Source organism: Populus trichocarpa, chromosome 5 (genome assembly GCF_000002775.5).
Source record: "Populus trichocarpa isolate Nisqually-1 chromosome 5, P.trichocarpa_v4.1, whole genome shotgun sequence".
Lineage (NCBI taxonomy): Eukaryota > Viridiplantae > Streptophyta > Magnoliopsida > Malpighiales > Salicaceae > Populus > Populus trichocarpa.
The window spans coordinates 24,635,568-24,650,307 of record NC_037289.2 but is presented as its reverse complement, the minus strand read 5'-3'; the positions used below and the strand labels follow the sequence as shown (position 1 = coordinate 24,650,307).

The 14,740-nt window shown below is 36.0% G+C and overlaps 2 protein-coding genes and 1 pseudogene across 5 annotated transcripts; 1 reads left to right on the top strand and 2 right to left on the bottom strand.

Moving 5' to 3' along the window:
* Positions 1–178: 178 nt before the first annotated feature.
* LOC7485655 (dolichyl-diphosphooligosaccharide--protein glycosyltransferase subunit 1A) lies at positions 179–4,117 on the top strand. Its single transcript, XM_002307775.4, has 10 exons — positions 179–394; positions 481–525; positions 719–1,353; positions 1,445–1,592; positions 1,673–1,849; positions 1,921–1,989; positions 2,164–2,253; positions 3,026–3,184; positions 3,292–3,516; positions 3,776–4,117. The coding sequence occupies exons 1-10, from the start codon at positions 287–289 to the stop codon at positions 3,965–3,967; spliced, it is 1,848 nt and encodes a 615-aa protein (XP_002307811.1). The 5' UTR covers positions 179–286; the 3' UTR covers positions 3,968–4,117.
* Positions 4,118–4,500: 383 nt separating this feature from the next.
* Positions 4,501–6,907, bottom strand: LOC7485654 (peptidyl-prolyl cis-trans isomerase FKBP18, chloroplastic). 4 transcript variants are annotated; one of them, XM_006383724.3, is made up of 6 exons: positions 6,480–6,901; positions 6,232–6,305; positions 6,063–6,149; positions 5,583–5,732; positions 5,365–5,424; positions 4,501–4,801 (listed from the first exon to the last, which is right to left on the bottom strand). In XM_006383724.3, the coding sequence occupies exons 1-6, from the start codon at positions 6,721–6,723 to the stop codon at positions 4,739–4,741; spliced, it is 678 nt and encodes a 225-aa protein (XP_006383786.2). In that variant the 5' UTR covers positions 6,724–6,901; the 3' UTR covers positions 4,501–4,738. The 4 variants fall into 4 exon arrangements, with proteins under 4 accessions (XP_006383786.2, XP_002306991.3, XP_024457185.2 ...); XM_002306955.4 differs by having other exon boundaries at positions 6,232–6,302; positions 6,480–6,898; XM_024601417.2 differs by lacking the exon at positions 4,501–4,801 and adding an exon at positions 5,018–5,194 and having other exon boundaries at positions 6,480–6,905.
* Positions 6,908–7,203: 296 nt separating this feature from the next.
* Positions 7,204–11,974, bottom strand: LOC18099708 (MLO-like protein 8; annotated as a pseudogene).
* Between the last annotated feature and the right edge of the window lie 2,766 nt (positions 11,975–14,740).

Below are 14,740 nucleotides of genomic sequence, written 5' to 3'. Positions count from 1 at the left end.
CTCTAATATAATCTCTCTAATGTCCAGCCCACAAATAGATGACATTCCATTCAATCCATGTTAAATGGCTTTTATCACTAAAAAAATGCGTAATGGGCCGAGTTACATAATTGAAACCATCTTGCCTGGCCCGACCCGACGAAGAAATCGGGCTCCGTGTAATCTATGCTGATTGCATCACAGAGTCAGAGAGAATCAAACGTTCGAGCAGAGGAGGATCTATCAATCTATATTCAAGTAGTCCCCTGCAGAGAAACGCCGTACTGATCGAAACGAAAGACTAGTTATGGGATTTCGTTTTGATTTACTTTTGTTGTTTACGACACTTGTTTTACTCTCAACAACAACTCCTACTGTACTTTCCGATGTCATTCTCTCCAAAGTCGATCGCCGTGTAAGTTTTGCAATTTCAGATATCTTATTTTCTTGAATGGTTGTTTTTGAAATCTCGAACTTATGTTTGATGATCTTGTGTTGCAGATTGATTTGACTTCTCAAATTGTGCGCGTTGCGTCTACATTAAAGGTGCTTCACTGATTTGCTTTTTTTTTTTTTTTCCAATTCTTTTAAGATTTTGATGTTTGATCTTGATGTTTTCAACTGGAAATAAGTTACTGATTCGCTTATTGAAGCCCTTTTAAACTTTGTTTGTTTTGGAATTGGGAATTGGCTCGTGAACCTTAAGCTTGCATTTCTTACCGCTACCTCACATTTTTAGGTGGAGAATGCTGGTCCTGGTCCAGTTTCTGAGGTTTTGCTCACCTTTCCTGAGATTCAGGCAAAAAATTTAGCATATTTGAAGGCAACCCTTAATGAGGGTAAAGGGAAAGTGAAAAACTCAGGTAGTAACCTCCCCATAAATGTTGCCAATCCAGAGGAATTGCCTCCATCTCTGATTTTTCATTCAGTATCATTACCTAAGGCTTTGGGTGAAGGAGATAGTTTGACTATAGATGTGTTCGCAGTATTTACTCATGTATTACGGCCATTTCCTGAGGAAATTACACAAGCTGATATTCAGCTAGTTTTGTTCCAAGATACTGCTCACTATCTCTCCCCTTATGCAGTTAAGGTTCAGTCCCTTACTGTTAAATTGCCCAAGGCTAGAATAGAAATGTATACGAAATTAGAGAATACTAATATCCATGGCTCTGATATCAAATATGGCCCATATGAAAACCTTCCTCCCTTTTCATATGCACCCGTAGTTGTTCACTTTGAAACCAATCAACCATTTGCTGTTGCTCAAGAGTTAGTGAGGGAGATAGAAATTTCCCATTGGGGCAATGTGCAAGTTACAGAACACTATAACATTGTCCATGGAGGTGCTAAAAGTAAGGGTGAATTTTCCAGGTCAGTTACTTTATCTTTATGTGTTAGTATCATGTTGGTGATTGCTATAATATTTAAAATTTGATTCAGGTTTTATTCTTTGATCCTGCAGGCTTGACTTTCAGGCTAGACCACACCTTCGAGGTGCATCAGCCTTCAGGAATCTTGTTGCAAAATTGCCACCAAGAGCTCATTCCATTTATTATAGAGATGAGATTGGAAATATTTCAACATCTAATGTCTGGGGTGATCCTAAAAAGGTTGACATTTTGATTGACGCAAAACAAATTATTGGAATAATTGCTCTTGTTTGTAATTCAAGTTTTCTCTTAAATTGCAGACAGAACTGTTGATTGAACCTAGATATCCGTTGTTTGGAGGCTGGAGAACTACTTTTACCATTGGATATGGTTTGCCACTTCAAGATTTTTTATTTGGGTCAGAGGGGAAACGTTTCCTTAACTTCTCTTTTGGTTCCCCAATAAATGATTTGGTCACTGATAATATCATTGTGAAGGTTTGTTCAATAGAAAACATTTCCTACAAGAATGTTATCTTTAGGCTCTTGACTTGGTTTTCTTGTTGCAGGTTGTTTTGCCAGAGGGATCTGATGATATATCTATTTCTACTCCCTTTCCTGTAAAACAAGGACAAGAGGTATCATAGTGTTGAGAGTTTATATTGTCTTCTCTTGGTTGTCTTGTATTCATATTTCTTAACATTATTTTTTCAATGTTTCAAGTTGCTTTTCATCTTGGGCATAATTTCTTCTCTACTATAAAATATTGAGGCTATCTTCCTTTATTTGATTGTTTTTCTGATTTAATGCAGACCAAAATTTCCCACTTAGATGTTGCTGGGAGACCAGTTGTTGTGCTGGAAAAGACCAATGTTGTTCCTGAACATAATCAGTATTTCCAGGTACTTCTACTGCCTATTTCGATATCTATGAACTGCATCGAAGTGCTAAAGTGTGAATTAAGGCCATTGTTACTACAGGACTAACTTTATCGAATGCGAAACAAGAGACTAGCTTAAGACTAGTGAATTCAATGAAAATTGGAACAAGAGGGGTGCTGGTCCTTCATAGTTTATTAAAAGGCATGGAAGAATGTTTTTGCTATTCTTAATTGCGACTTGGTTTTGAGGATGCTTGATTACTGTAAATATTGTGTACAGTTGTAGCATTGTTTTTGTGTTAAAAAAACGTGCATTTCCTCCAAGAAATTCAGAAATGTTTCAACATTATTGTGCAAGGCCTTCCTACACTAATGGATTTAACAGAAGTCAGATATCTTCTTCTTTTGTTTTGCTATTCTTTGGAGAGGTTAAGGTATTTGAAAGGAAATTGTAGACAACTGCTTTCTTGTGTGTAATGTGGTGCATATTGGTGGGCAATACATCTGGGTTTCCCATCCTTTGAGACTTGAAGAACTCTTGTTCTAAGTTTCTAATTTTCCAATACGTTGAAGTGCAGGACCTACATTTCTTAGATTTTATAAGCAATATTTCTTCATGATTGAACTGGGTTTTTCTTTTCTTTGATACAGCCAACAATTGAATGTATCATTTTGCTTATGCAACAAAAATTAGAAGGAAAAATAGCTTCTGGTCTTGATATTCCACATAATTAAATGATAGATGTCTTGAATGACTTTTTTTTTGTTTTTCAAAAATGCTGTTTGTACTGCAGGTCTATTATAGGTTCAACAAACTTTCGATGCTTAGGGAGCCATTTATGTTGATTTCTGGATTTTTCATCCTTTTTGTTTCTTGCATCGTATACATGCATGTGGACTTGTCAATCTCGAAGTCCTCTGCCTCTTATTTGGCAAAACTGCAGTGGGATGAGGTAAGGAGGATGTCATACCATGTACTTTTTTCAGTTCCATCTGACATCATTGTTTACCACAGAAAAAACTAACATATATTATAATATTAACTCATTTATGATCTCAGGTGCGAGCAACAATTCAGCAAGTCATAAGTATTATCAACCAGTGCCTATCTAAGCATGAAAGGTTAGAAGCATCACTGCATGATCTTTCTAGGACTGGGGATGTTCAAGCTTGTAAAACTGCTCGAAAGACTGCTGACAGCTTGTTTAAAGAGTATTCCAAAGAGTTGAAGCCGTTGCTTTCATTCTTGCAATCTTCTCCTCAGGCTACTCAGATATTGCCAAAGGTTTGCCTATTTATTTGTTATCCTTTTATCATCAATAGAGGATACATTTTTGGAATTTATCCCATGAAGCGGTCAAGAGCTATTGCTAACTGAATTAGCAGTTACTTATAACAGCATTCAACTATCACTTGGGACATGAATTGTAATACAATTGCCAAAACTGAACAATATAAATCATGTTCTGTTAGCATGTTCACTTCCTTCTGTTTTGCTGTGCATCCACGTTTCTGAATGTAATCAATACTGGCTGTTTATGTAGGTGGAGGAGCTGGTGGCGAAGGAGAAGGAATTGCAAGAGAGGCTGATAGCAAAGCATTCAACCATAGTGGACTGCTATGAGAAGAAGATTGGAGGAAGGGAACTTGAGAATCGGGTTGCTTCACATCAACTAAAAGTTGCAGCTTTGAAGCAGGAGGTTGAAGATCTTCTTGACTACGTTGAAGAAATATAGTTTAGGTTTAGGGTCCCTAAGTTTCAGGGTCAGAATTTGGTTATTATCTAAATTAAAACTTGTTGAGCTAACTGCAATTTTCCATGGCAATAGTTTGCCAAATATAACTACTACATGATAATGATACATGGAACTTTGAGCTTACAAGAACTATCCTTATTTGCCCTGCATGTTGAATTTTGAGTCCGGCACTATGGTCAGGTGGTGTTATCATTCAGACCAATCAATCATTTAAGTTCTCATAGCTTCCAGAATAATGCTTCGGTGAGCACATTCCAAATGCCAAAATGGGAGTAGTATCCCTCGTCCCTGGTAGCCAATCTTGCAACCCCCCCACACCCCCCCCCCCCCCAGTTATGTATTGTTATCAAATATTTATTATATGCATCCAAGAGGCCATGATACAGTTGACATTTTGCTTTTATTCATGAAAAAAAAAAGGAAACGAAAATCTAATCGCCATTGTCATCATAGGTTGCTTGTTCGCACATGTTCATTGCATGTGTTGTTTGTGCGCGCGCGAGAGGGAGAGAGGGGCAATCATGTTTCTTCAATGAGCTCAACCAAAACCGTGTCATGTCCGGGAAAAATTTACAATATCAGAACTGAAAATGCTTGGGGGAAATTGCAATTGTCAACTTCCAACACAGGGAAGTGCGAGTGGCCTTTTAGAAGCAACGTTTCTTCAATCAAAAGAATCATGTTGCCAAACCTCTTCCCAGTCAGAAACAAAAATTTCTTTCACCTTGTATTTTTGTAACCACAAGTAGGCTACTTTCCTTCAGCTGGCATTACTTGCAGAAGCTCAATGTTCAATTCAAATGAACTTCCTGGCTGCATTACGAATGTGATAATAAGTCAGCACAGTTTGTAACCTACGCATTTTCTAGATTACTGCAAGCAGTTGCAGAAAATATGACAACGGATATGCGAAAGAAAGAGGAGGAAAGAAGAGCCGCAGGGGCTTTCTGCTGCACAAAATCCTGTTGAAGGGGGGACTTTCCAGGATTTAAAAAGGCAGAAAATGATTTAGTAGTCATCCCATAAACATTTCATTAATATGGAACTTATAGATTGATTTGCGACGACCAATGGCCTACTAATTCAAAGCCACATTTCCCTCTACAGAGAGGAATACAAATTTGAATCCCCTCTAGATTCTGACTACCATAAAAACCCTCATTTATTTTCCATTTGCTCAGCTAAATCATCTACTTGACATTGTATCTGCATATGAACAACATGGCACTTTGACATTCCATAGAAAAAACATGAAAATGTTAATTTCAAGGATGAACAAGAGATGATTAATTTAGGTGGGATAATGATGTCAGCAGAAGGTTGTAGTTTAACTTGATCCACGGGAATCAGTCAGCAAATCAAGGAATAGTGTTTACCGGAATCTCATTCATTCCTTTTTGTCCATAACCAGCCTCTGGAGGAACAATCACAGTCCTCTGCAAGAAGAGAAAAAATGATACTGAAAAGAGAAAGAAAGCCGGGAAAGATAGTTATGGAGTCTAGATCAAAGGCGAATCAGAGAAATTAAGAGGTTATAGAATAACCACCCTAACAGCTTAGCATATAATAGCAATAAATTAGAGGATGCAATCACCTTCCCTCCAACTTTCATCCCTTCCGTTACCGAGTACATAGCTGGAGGAGGTTTGGGTGCAGCCTGTGCAGAAAATAGACCATTTGGGTTGTCCACAAATTCACGCTTCCTTTCTTTGCCTGGTGGTGCCCCAACCTTGAACTCATATGGCTAATTAAACCATGAGGAAATCAGTACTGGCAATCTATCCAATTGCAAATCCAAGTTATCATGATTTGAAAATGCTACCAAGAAATGAGCAACAGAAACAATCCAAGTTAAAGAAGCATGCTGCCATGGACTGATAATTAAACAAGACTCATTCTCAATGCAACGTCTGAATATTTGCAGTTGAACTTAGCCTAAGGCGGGGTGTAGCTCAGCTAGACCTCTGTCAGATTAGCAAAAGGCCAGGGCAAGAAACATACCCCCTTCTCCCTCCTTTTCTCTCCAGGAAAGAGTCCACACACACACACACATTTAAGTAGGAGAAGGATCAACCTGTGCAATTATTCGATTTCCAGCTAAAAGCTTAGATTCTCGACTCGAAATGGCTGTTATTCCCCTATATAGACAGTCAAAATGCACCTACAAAAGGAAATGCACGAGAAAACATAAGTTTCAATGAGAGAGGCAGAAACAGATTAGTTTCGGTTTCTAACAAATTTACCTGAACTGTCATTCCCTTTTCTGCTGCTGCACCCTTTCCCTCGAGAACATCATAGTACTTCAATCCATCAGCTGCTAAATCCCCAACAAAAATAAAAACAAAAAAAAATAGTAATTCTGAATCCCTTTTAAATATATCCATAAAATCACAAAAAAAAAGGACTAATCAAAGCAACAGAAAGTGAAGAAATGTAATGTACAATTAGAGGAAACATTGAAAAGAAGTAAGGGAAGTTTGGAGCAACTAACGGCTAGTGAGATAGTCTTCAAGAGGGATGGTCTTCTTGTTGCGTCTCTCTCTGGCCTCAGATAATTGAGGTAGTGAAGTGAGGGTAAAAGGCAAGGTAGATATCAAAATCGCACATCTTCTTGAAGTGGGTTTTGAGAGAAAAACATGGTTTGATTGTTCTTGTGTTTTTTTTGGGGTAGATTCAGCTAAATTTTGAAGATGACGATGACCACTCCATTTGTCTAAGCTCCTTGTTGAAGCCATGGCCGTTGGAATCCAAAAATGGTTTTACGGTTATAAAACTCCCGCAAAACCCAGGTCTCTCTATCCACTCTTGCTACCAAATCACCATTTTGCCCCACCCCGACTTGGCTTTTGATTTTAGCCCACTCTACCCTTTTCAATCAAATTTCAAATCCCTTCTTACATTAAAAGAAGATTTTGATAATAGTTGTTGAATTTACTTTGTTTCTGAACCAATATATATATATTTTTCTAAATCAATTCGTAGATATATAAAAATTAAAAAAAATTCTTTTTAGATATTTTTCTTATCTTATCGATGCTTGTATTTATTCTATCCAAATCTGACTGGAAAAAAATTATAAAGTGTGAAAAATAAAATATTGGCTCGGTTAAGTCTCACTTAAATTTAATAAGATCAAACAAGTTAGATTAATCGATCAATTTACCCAATTTAACCATATTATTTTTCAAAATGATTAAAAAAAAAAAACAGAACAACAGAAAAATAGAGTTCGATACGTGAAATCCTACTTTGTATATAGGGATTCGTACCTTCTTCAATTAACATTGGATTTTACTCAACTTTCTCTAATAAATACGATGAACCTAATGATGGGCATGTGAGGATTCTCCTCCACAAGGTTTACCAAATATACATAGGGATTGAGTGCAGGTAAGAAAGCATCCTGGACTGGAATTTTCGTACTCGTACAAGTTGGTATACAAATACAACAAAACTGTTGATAAAGTTTTTGCTTTCATCTACCCTACATGCTGTTCGAGGTTCTGGAAACGAATCTTTGTTGCTTCAAACGTAACAGCAGTACTACTGTCTGAAATTTCCACAGCTAATAGGGCCTTGTCACAAAATTTTTGTCTTGAGACTAACATGACCCATAACTATGCTTAACTTAGTAGATCCCGGTGATCAAATGGGAAGCTGCTGTCACTTGGGCGACGTTGGTGATTTGCATCGAGATCCACAGTTGCCATGTTATCTGCTTCAACATCAGTGAAATCTGGATCTTCAGTACCAAATTTCATAGGTCGAGGAGGTGTGAGGGATGGGGAATGCACTGAAGAGGCATCCGGACTTCCACCCAACTACCCAAGGTCCTCGTTTGGAGTTGACCTGGTTTCCCTTCATTCGTTTTCTTTACAGCCTTCTTGTGCCAATTCTTCAGGGCCTTTGAAGTTTGATGATCAAAGATTGAGCGCTTCATGGTCGATCCCATCTGAAAATTCCGAACAAGAAAACTAGCATTCAATGTTTCATGCTGTTTTAGTGTATACATAAGATCCTGACAGGAGTAGTTGCCATTTCTTTTGAGTTGCTTCAAGAAATTTAGAAAGAAAAAGGTGAAAAAAGAGTAATACCTGCGTAACAAGGGCATAGAGTGGAAGTGTGGCATAGCTGCAAAGGATTTGGGCTCCCACCCTGAGAATTTAGAAACTTGGTCATTTTCAACAAATTAATACAAAATCTATGTTCATAATGTTACAGTCAAGTTCTTGTAAAGAATCGTATTCTGGGATGAGGTCGAGGCCTCTGGGGCTGATGCAAAACAATGTGTTTAGGTGCTTCATGCCCGTGAGAGAAACGACTTACCCGAAAGTAACTCTGATGATTATGAGGACTAAATCTTGATTCAAACAACTTGAAGTTTCTGTGATACCTGAAAAAGGACAAAGTGGATGAGATAAAGGACTAGCTCGGGCCAGGAAAACCAGAAATTTCTGTCAGACACTTACACAAGTGGTATCCCTTGCACCACAGCATGTTTTTCTTTAATTTCAATAGCCATTGTTTTTATAACTGCTTGAAGTTTTGTTCCTACTGCTAAGGTTACCTTCAATGAAACAATTAGGCAATATTTAACGTTTACCTAATTAAAATAAAACAACACGAGAAGACAAGTCTTTTATGAACATTTTCTTACAACTAGAGGAAGAAAAAAAACAAAGAACTGAGCCTTCCATCCTGAAAAGGTATAAAACCAATTACTAATAGGGAGCCTTGGTCCAATTTTGATGAAGGATGTAAAAAAGGCTAAAATTCATGAAAAGAGAAAGAGGAAGAACAAACCATGAACATTCGAAAGCAGATTCAGAATTGCACAAGCCCGTAGTAGTGGACTGCCAGGAATACAGAGAAAGTGATTTGGAAAGTTAGAGGAGAAGTGTGCGTGTGTCTGTGCGTGTGTATAGTAATACTTGAAAACTACTGTCCAGACAAGTAAATTTCATCTGCAATCAAGTGGAATTAAGTTTGAATGGCTTGCCTGATTCCAACAACTACCTCGAAATCGTCTTCTAATTTGATATATTTTTTAAAATTAAACTTGCTTCCAGGTGCTAGATGGACCTGTAAGAAAAAAAATCAATCTACTTACCGATCGTGGTTTTTCAAAAAGATGGTTCAAAGTTTTGCACCTGCTGAAACTCACAGAAATGAATCCATGTCGCATGGTCAAGTAATCAGCCTTTCGAACAGATCTGAAGAATTGTCGAAAGAAGCATACCTGGATGGATTAGAATAGTCAAGCTAGCACTGTTGTCAATATGAAAGATAAGAACATTAGACTAAAATGAACTCTAAGCATTTCAAAGAAATGTCACAAAGATCGGCTATGAGTCAGAATAATATTTGGCAGATGATTATTTCAGTTTTTCCACATTAATTCCTTTGTTTGAATATATTTTCAACATTACAAAAAGATAGATTCATGCATCAATGTTAAAAACAAGACGGTAAAGAGTGCATCAGAGAAATCACTGATTCAAATTCTATTTCGTATAGGTTAAATATCTTTTAGTTCACAAGGTCTAGAAAATTCAAGCATGGAGTTTATAATCTTGAACCGAGGAAGGAGCTAGAGTTCTGAACTTGGAAACTCCTCTTGAACCGAGGAAGGAGAGTTCAAAACGTCGTGTGTTCTCTTACGAATGATGTCTCATGAGTGAGCCTGAATCTTGTAGGATCTCAACAATCAGCACTAACTTCCTCAGAAATCGAGAAATTAATTAGAATTAAATGCAAAGCTTAACACTAGATTCTTGAAAACTGAACAATGCATGCCTCAATATGGGAAACGAAGAACAGGTAATTAGCATCTAGAATACCATTCATGCCCTCGTGCTCCAACCAACTTTCACGTTCCCAATCCTTCCAATTGCGTGTCGTCTGCATATGAGGGAATATTGTAGTTAAGGTCATTTATTAATTAAGGTTGCGTTTAGTTAGTTTCTCGAGATAGAAAGAACATATACAAAGAGAGCAAAAACGTATTTGATGGAAGGGATGGAAATTCAAACATATGACAGTTTTAAAGTGAATTTGTCATTTCAAAAGAGAAAGAACAATGGACATGTCCCCTCCATTTCTAATGTCTTTATCTTTTTATTATAAGACAGTAACCAAATACTATTTAAAAGGATATTATCACCATAGTTCAAACGGGTCGATCGGAATGAGGCTATCTCGAGCATTGGAATGAAAAAGCATCAAATTAATTCAAGCAAGTTGCTATTCACTTTTCAGAGAGCATTTTTTTTTTTTTTTTTGCAGATCTCATTGTCACCATGCCGCTTGCATCAGCTAATGGCAAATTAAACTTCAAAGAAATAAAATAACAAAACCATTATGGAAACCTGGCCAATATGCCCCCCCTCTACCTTCATTCTTCGAAGCAACATTGTTATGACACTGTATACCACATGAAATACTGCTAAAAAGAATTTGAAGATACGCAACTGATGCAGTCCACGGGCAGATATTAGTGGCACTGACCCCTGAAAAAACAAATTAACAACCATGAGTTTCAAAATTGGGATAAGAAAAGGCCAGCAGCATAAGGTCATTTCAAGAATTCTAGTTCTTAAACAACTTTTAGAACCTTCACAGAATCTAAGAGAATGAATGAAAAGGATAGAACCCTCTACATGCATAATCGGTGAGTTCAAACGCAGGATGTAAAGAGTGATGGCGATGGATTTTAGTGCTCCAACACCATCTCATTAACTCATTATATATTATTAAAAAGGACACACAATTTCAACTATTTGACGATGTTTCCTTCTAAACAAGTCATACTTACATCTTTGCACTCTTTGCTTCCACTATCACCAGCTAAAACCCTACGCTGATACCATAAAAGCCTGCGGTGAAGCTTCCCTTCACTTTCGACATGCCCTTCATGAGCCTTCGGGTTTCATGGCAACATTGTATTTGCATACCTTAGAGGAATACAGATACCCACAATGTAGTTTTGACTGAACGTCAAGGTTAGAGATATGAATCCTAAAACCATAAGCTCTGCAAAAATTACAGAAAAAAAGGTTATATCAATGGTCCCTCGGAATTCCTTTTTTTTTTTTTTTTGCATTAATCAATCATTAGAGAAGCAATAACAACTAGAAGGAGCTAGACATAAACACGAACAAATAACAAATCATTATCGTACCTGTTTTAACTTTCTCAAGAGCATCAAATAAAGCAGTGTTGTGTTTCTTATGAAACCACTGGAAAAAAAAAAAAAAAAAAAACCTATACCAGTTAGATCTATTATGGAGGAAAAAAAATCCAATGCAATCCAAATGAATCTAATGCTATCTCATTGCAATTGAGCCACGAAGGATACAAGGGGCATGCATCAGATTTAGAAAAGAAAGTAAGCTTTTAACTTAAATGAAAAAATAAATTAATTACCTGTCCAGTTTTATGAAGAACCTTCTCCAATATAATAGAGATCACAATCATGGCAGCACAAACTGCAGACACTGCCCATGTTGGTGTCTTCTCGAGGTCTCTTGCCCCCGGGGCTTCCCCACCGGCCATTTTCTAAAATTCCAATCTTGAAAGAAATAAAATACACGACAATTAAGGATCCCACATTAACGTCTTGATTAAAACATGTGCAAATTAACTTGGAGGAAAAATTCCATCTGTTTTTCTGGAATAGCTAGTAATGATAATAATAAATAACCCGTCGGCTCTTTCTCTGCTTTCTTTTCCTGTAATTCTGTAAAGGTATTAATCTGAGAATTTATAAGAGGATTATTATTATTCAAGAAATGGCCTTAGGTAGTTCCATAAATATCATGAGTGTAAATATAGTAATATAACAAGCAAATAGGAGAAAATGTATACATTCTCATGGATCATGTTGGATGGAGTTTAGATTTTGCTACATGAACTTCAATGCCCAATTTGATTGAGGGCTGGCTCGTTGTATTTAGTTGAGGTCATGAAGATCCTCAAATTAGGCTTGTAAGCTGAAAAATGCTATTCGAGTGAATTTCGTTATTCTTTTTTTTTTTTAGCTTAATTTTGAATTTTATGTTATTTTTCTATTTGATTTAAGATTTTTTATTACTAGGTAAAAATCGGTTTCTAACTTATTTAACAAGCTGTAAACCTCTTTAAAAAAATCAATTAGAATAGAATAGGAATTAGGTTCCTGCGGTGATAACCTTTTCGGCAACAATTCTTTCTTCTTGTATCTTGTTTTCCATCTTCGTCATATTATGATTACTAATTTAAAAGGGAGAATTCATGCACCAAGCGAACAAAGACTATAATTATCCCTCCTATTATTCCCAAGCAGAGATCTGTGTTTGTTTGGCATTGCTCTACTTTTAACTCTTTAGTCTAAAAACAGTACATAGTTAGAGATGCCAAGATCATAATGGAGAGGCTTTGTGAGGATCTGATAGATGAGATCCTTTTATGCTTGCCAATCAAATCTGTTGTCCGATTTAGATGTTTGAGCAAGGATTGCAATCAACTTGTGTCTGATCTTAGGTTTGCTACCAATCATGCTCTTCTATCAATTCCTGAGGTACATGGCATTTCGACCTCGATCAGTTCTGGATCCTCACAACATTCTATACTCTTCTGTTTGAAGACAAGAACTACATGAGAGAAACAAACCCAACAATTCCACAGAGAGTACAGTGCTAGCTCCTGCAATAGCTTTCTGTAATGGAAATCTTCGTCATGTTCTATTTAAATTCCATCTTTCTACTTATAACCCAGTTTTCATTAGGGTTGTGATTGAACCAACAAAGTTTGTACATATTTATAGAGCTCAGATCTTGGTTTCAGGAGAAGAGATTTTAATTTTTTTTGGATAGAAAATCGGGGTGCAATCGAGTGGAGAAATTCCAACTGACATGTCCAGCGGGTTGACATTGTAAGCCCAAGCATCCAGCAGTATACTTGGATAAATGTTTGGATTGGGCTAGGCAATATGGTGACATTATTGGACTTCAGAACTGAAAGAGCAATGGGCTCGAAACCCAGATTATTCATGGTTTGAGCTGCAAAAGGTTTCATTAACATGCATGGTCTTTGTTTTACGTGGAGAAATTGTGTTATGGGTTCTTCATGATTATGAAAACAACAACTGGGGGAGTGTTTGGAGCAAGATCGGAGACTTGCCAACATGGAGCACTCTTATCCTTTTTCTCTTCGATGGCAATTAATCAACTTGTCCTGGACTCGAAGCTACACGCAGGAGATTTTGCACATGTACAATATATATGATACTAGAGAAGGTAAAATTGATGGTATCAACCACCAACACCAGCCGAAAGCATTCCTTCAAATGCCGATGCCATGGATATTTGTGAGAACTCTAACATCATCAAGCACAACTAAGTGCAAGAAACAAAGAACAAGAGCTTGCGGCTTCATCAGCTAATCAATTAGGAGGTACGTAGAGCAAAAGGAGAGATCGATCTAGCTAGATGTAACGTCTTACAATCTATATGATTTACACGTATGAATCTCTTCGGAAACCACAGCTGCCAGCCTTGTGTTCTTATCTTCTTTTTTTGTACAAAATAGAAAGCAAGAAAGACACTCAAAGACAAGGAACATATTTCATCTCGTAAAAACACAGATAGTATAATATAAATTCTTTGGTGCAAACTTTTCAATAAACTAGTATTCGGACTAGACATAGGGGTCTAATTGAAATAATTCTAAATACAAGGATGAAATTATAGGAGCCAATTGAAAGAAACTAAAATATAGGGATGAAATTTCACTTTCCGAAACATTTGGGGCGGGGGGGGATTAGCCCCTTTTAGAGGATAACGTCACTACGCCCTTGCATAGGCTTCGTTTGAAATTGTCTTTTTAAAATCATAGATTTTAAGAAGAATCATATTTAAATTTTATCAAAATCAAAGTTTTAAGTATATGGAGTTTTTGAAACTATGTTTTAATTAAAAGGGTTAGAAAATATTTATTTTTAATTAAATAAACTTTTTTGTTTTTTTTTTTGGTTAACTCAACCACGTTCGATTTATTACTCCGAAACTTTTTGGATAGATGAATGCCTTAGATACTTACCTTTTTCTTATAAAAGGAAAGGACTCAACCATCCATTTTTTGAATCATGGAGTTCTCTTCCAAAAAGATGCCAGTCTTCTATAATTAATTATCTCAGGATGTTTGACATAATGTTTATATATTAGGATGATAATAGGTATTTATTATTTAATGAGTAAGAAATTCAAATATTTATACCCTATCTATATATTAAGTTTCTGGGAATTCACATTTATATTAATTATCTAAATACTATTTATTATTCAATTTAAAATAAAATAATAATGCATATATTTTTGGTATATATGTGTATCAAATAATGAGATTATAAATTACGTTTGTGTATTATATTAATATTTATATATGTATATATTATAATATTGTAATAAAAAATATAATATTATGCAAATATATCAATATTATACAAGTGTATATAATTTGGTGTTAGGTTTTCGGACATATTTAACAATATTTATTTTTTATCTATTATCTATTGATTAATATAACTTTTCAGAAAAATCACATGTTCAGGTTAGTTTAAATCGGTATTTATCATATTCAAATTAAATTATTGTTTCTATTTATATTTACATATAGTTAATATATAAATTTCTTGAAAATAAAATAAAATCAATATTTTATATTTAGTTGGTCATTAATAAAATTCCTATCTGTGTGCATGGTAAGATACATAAA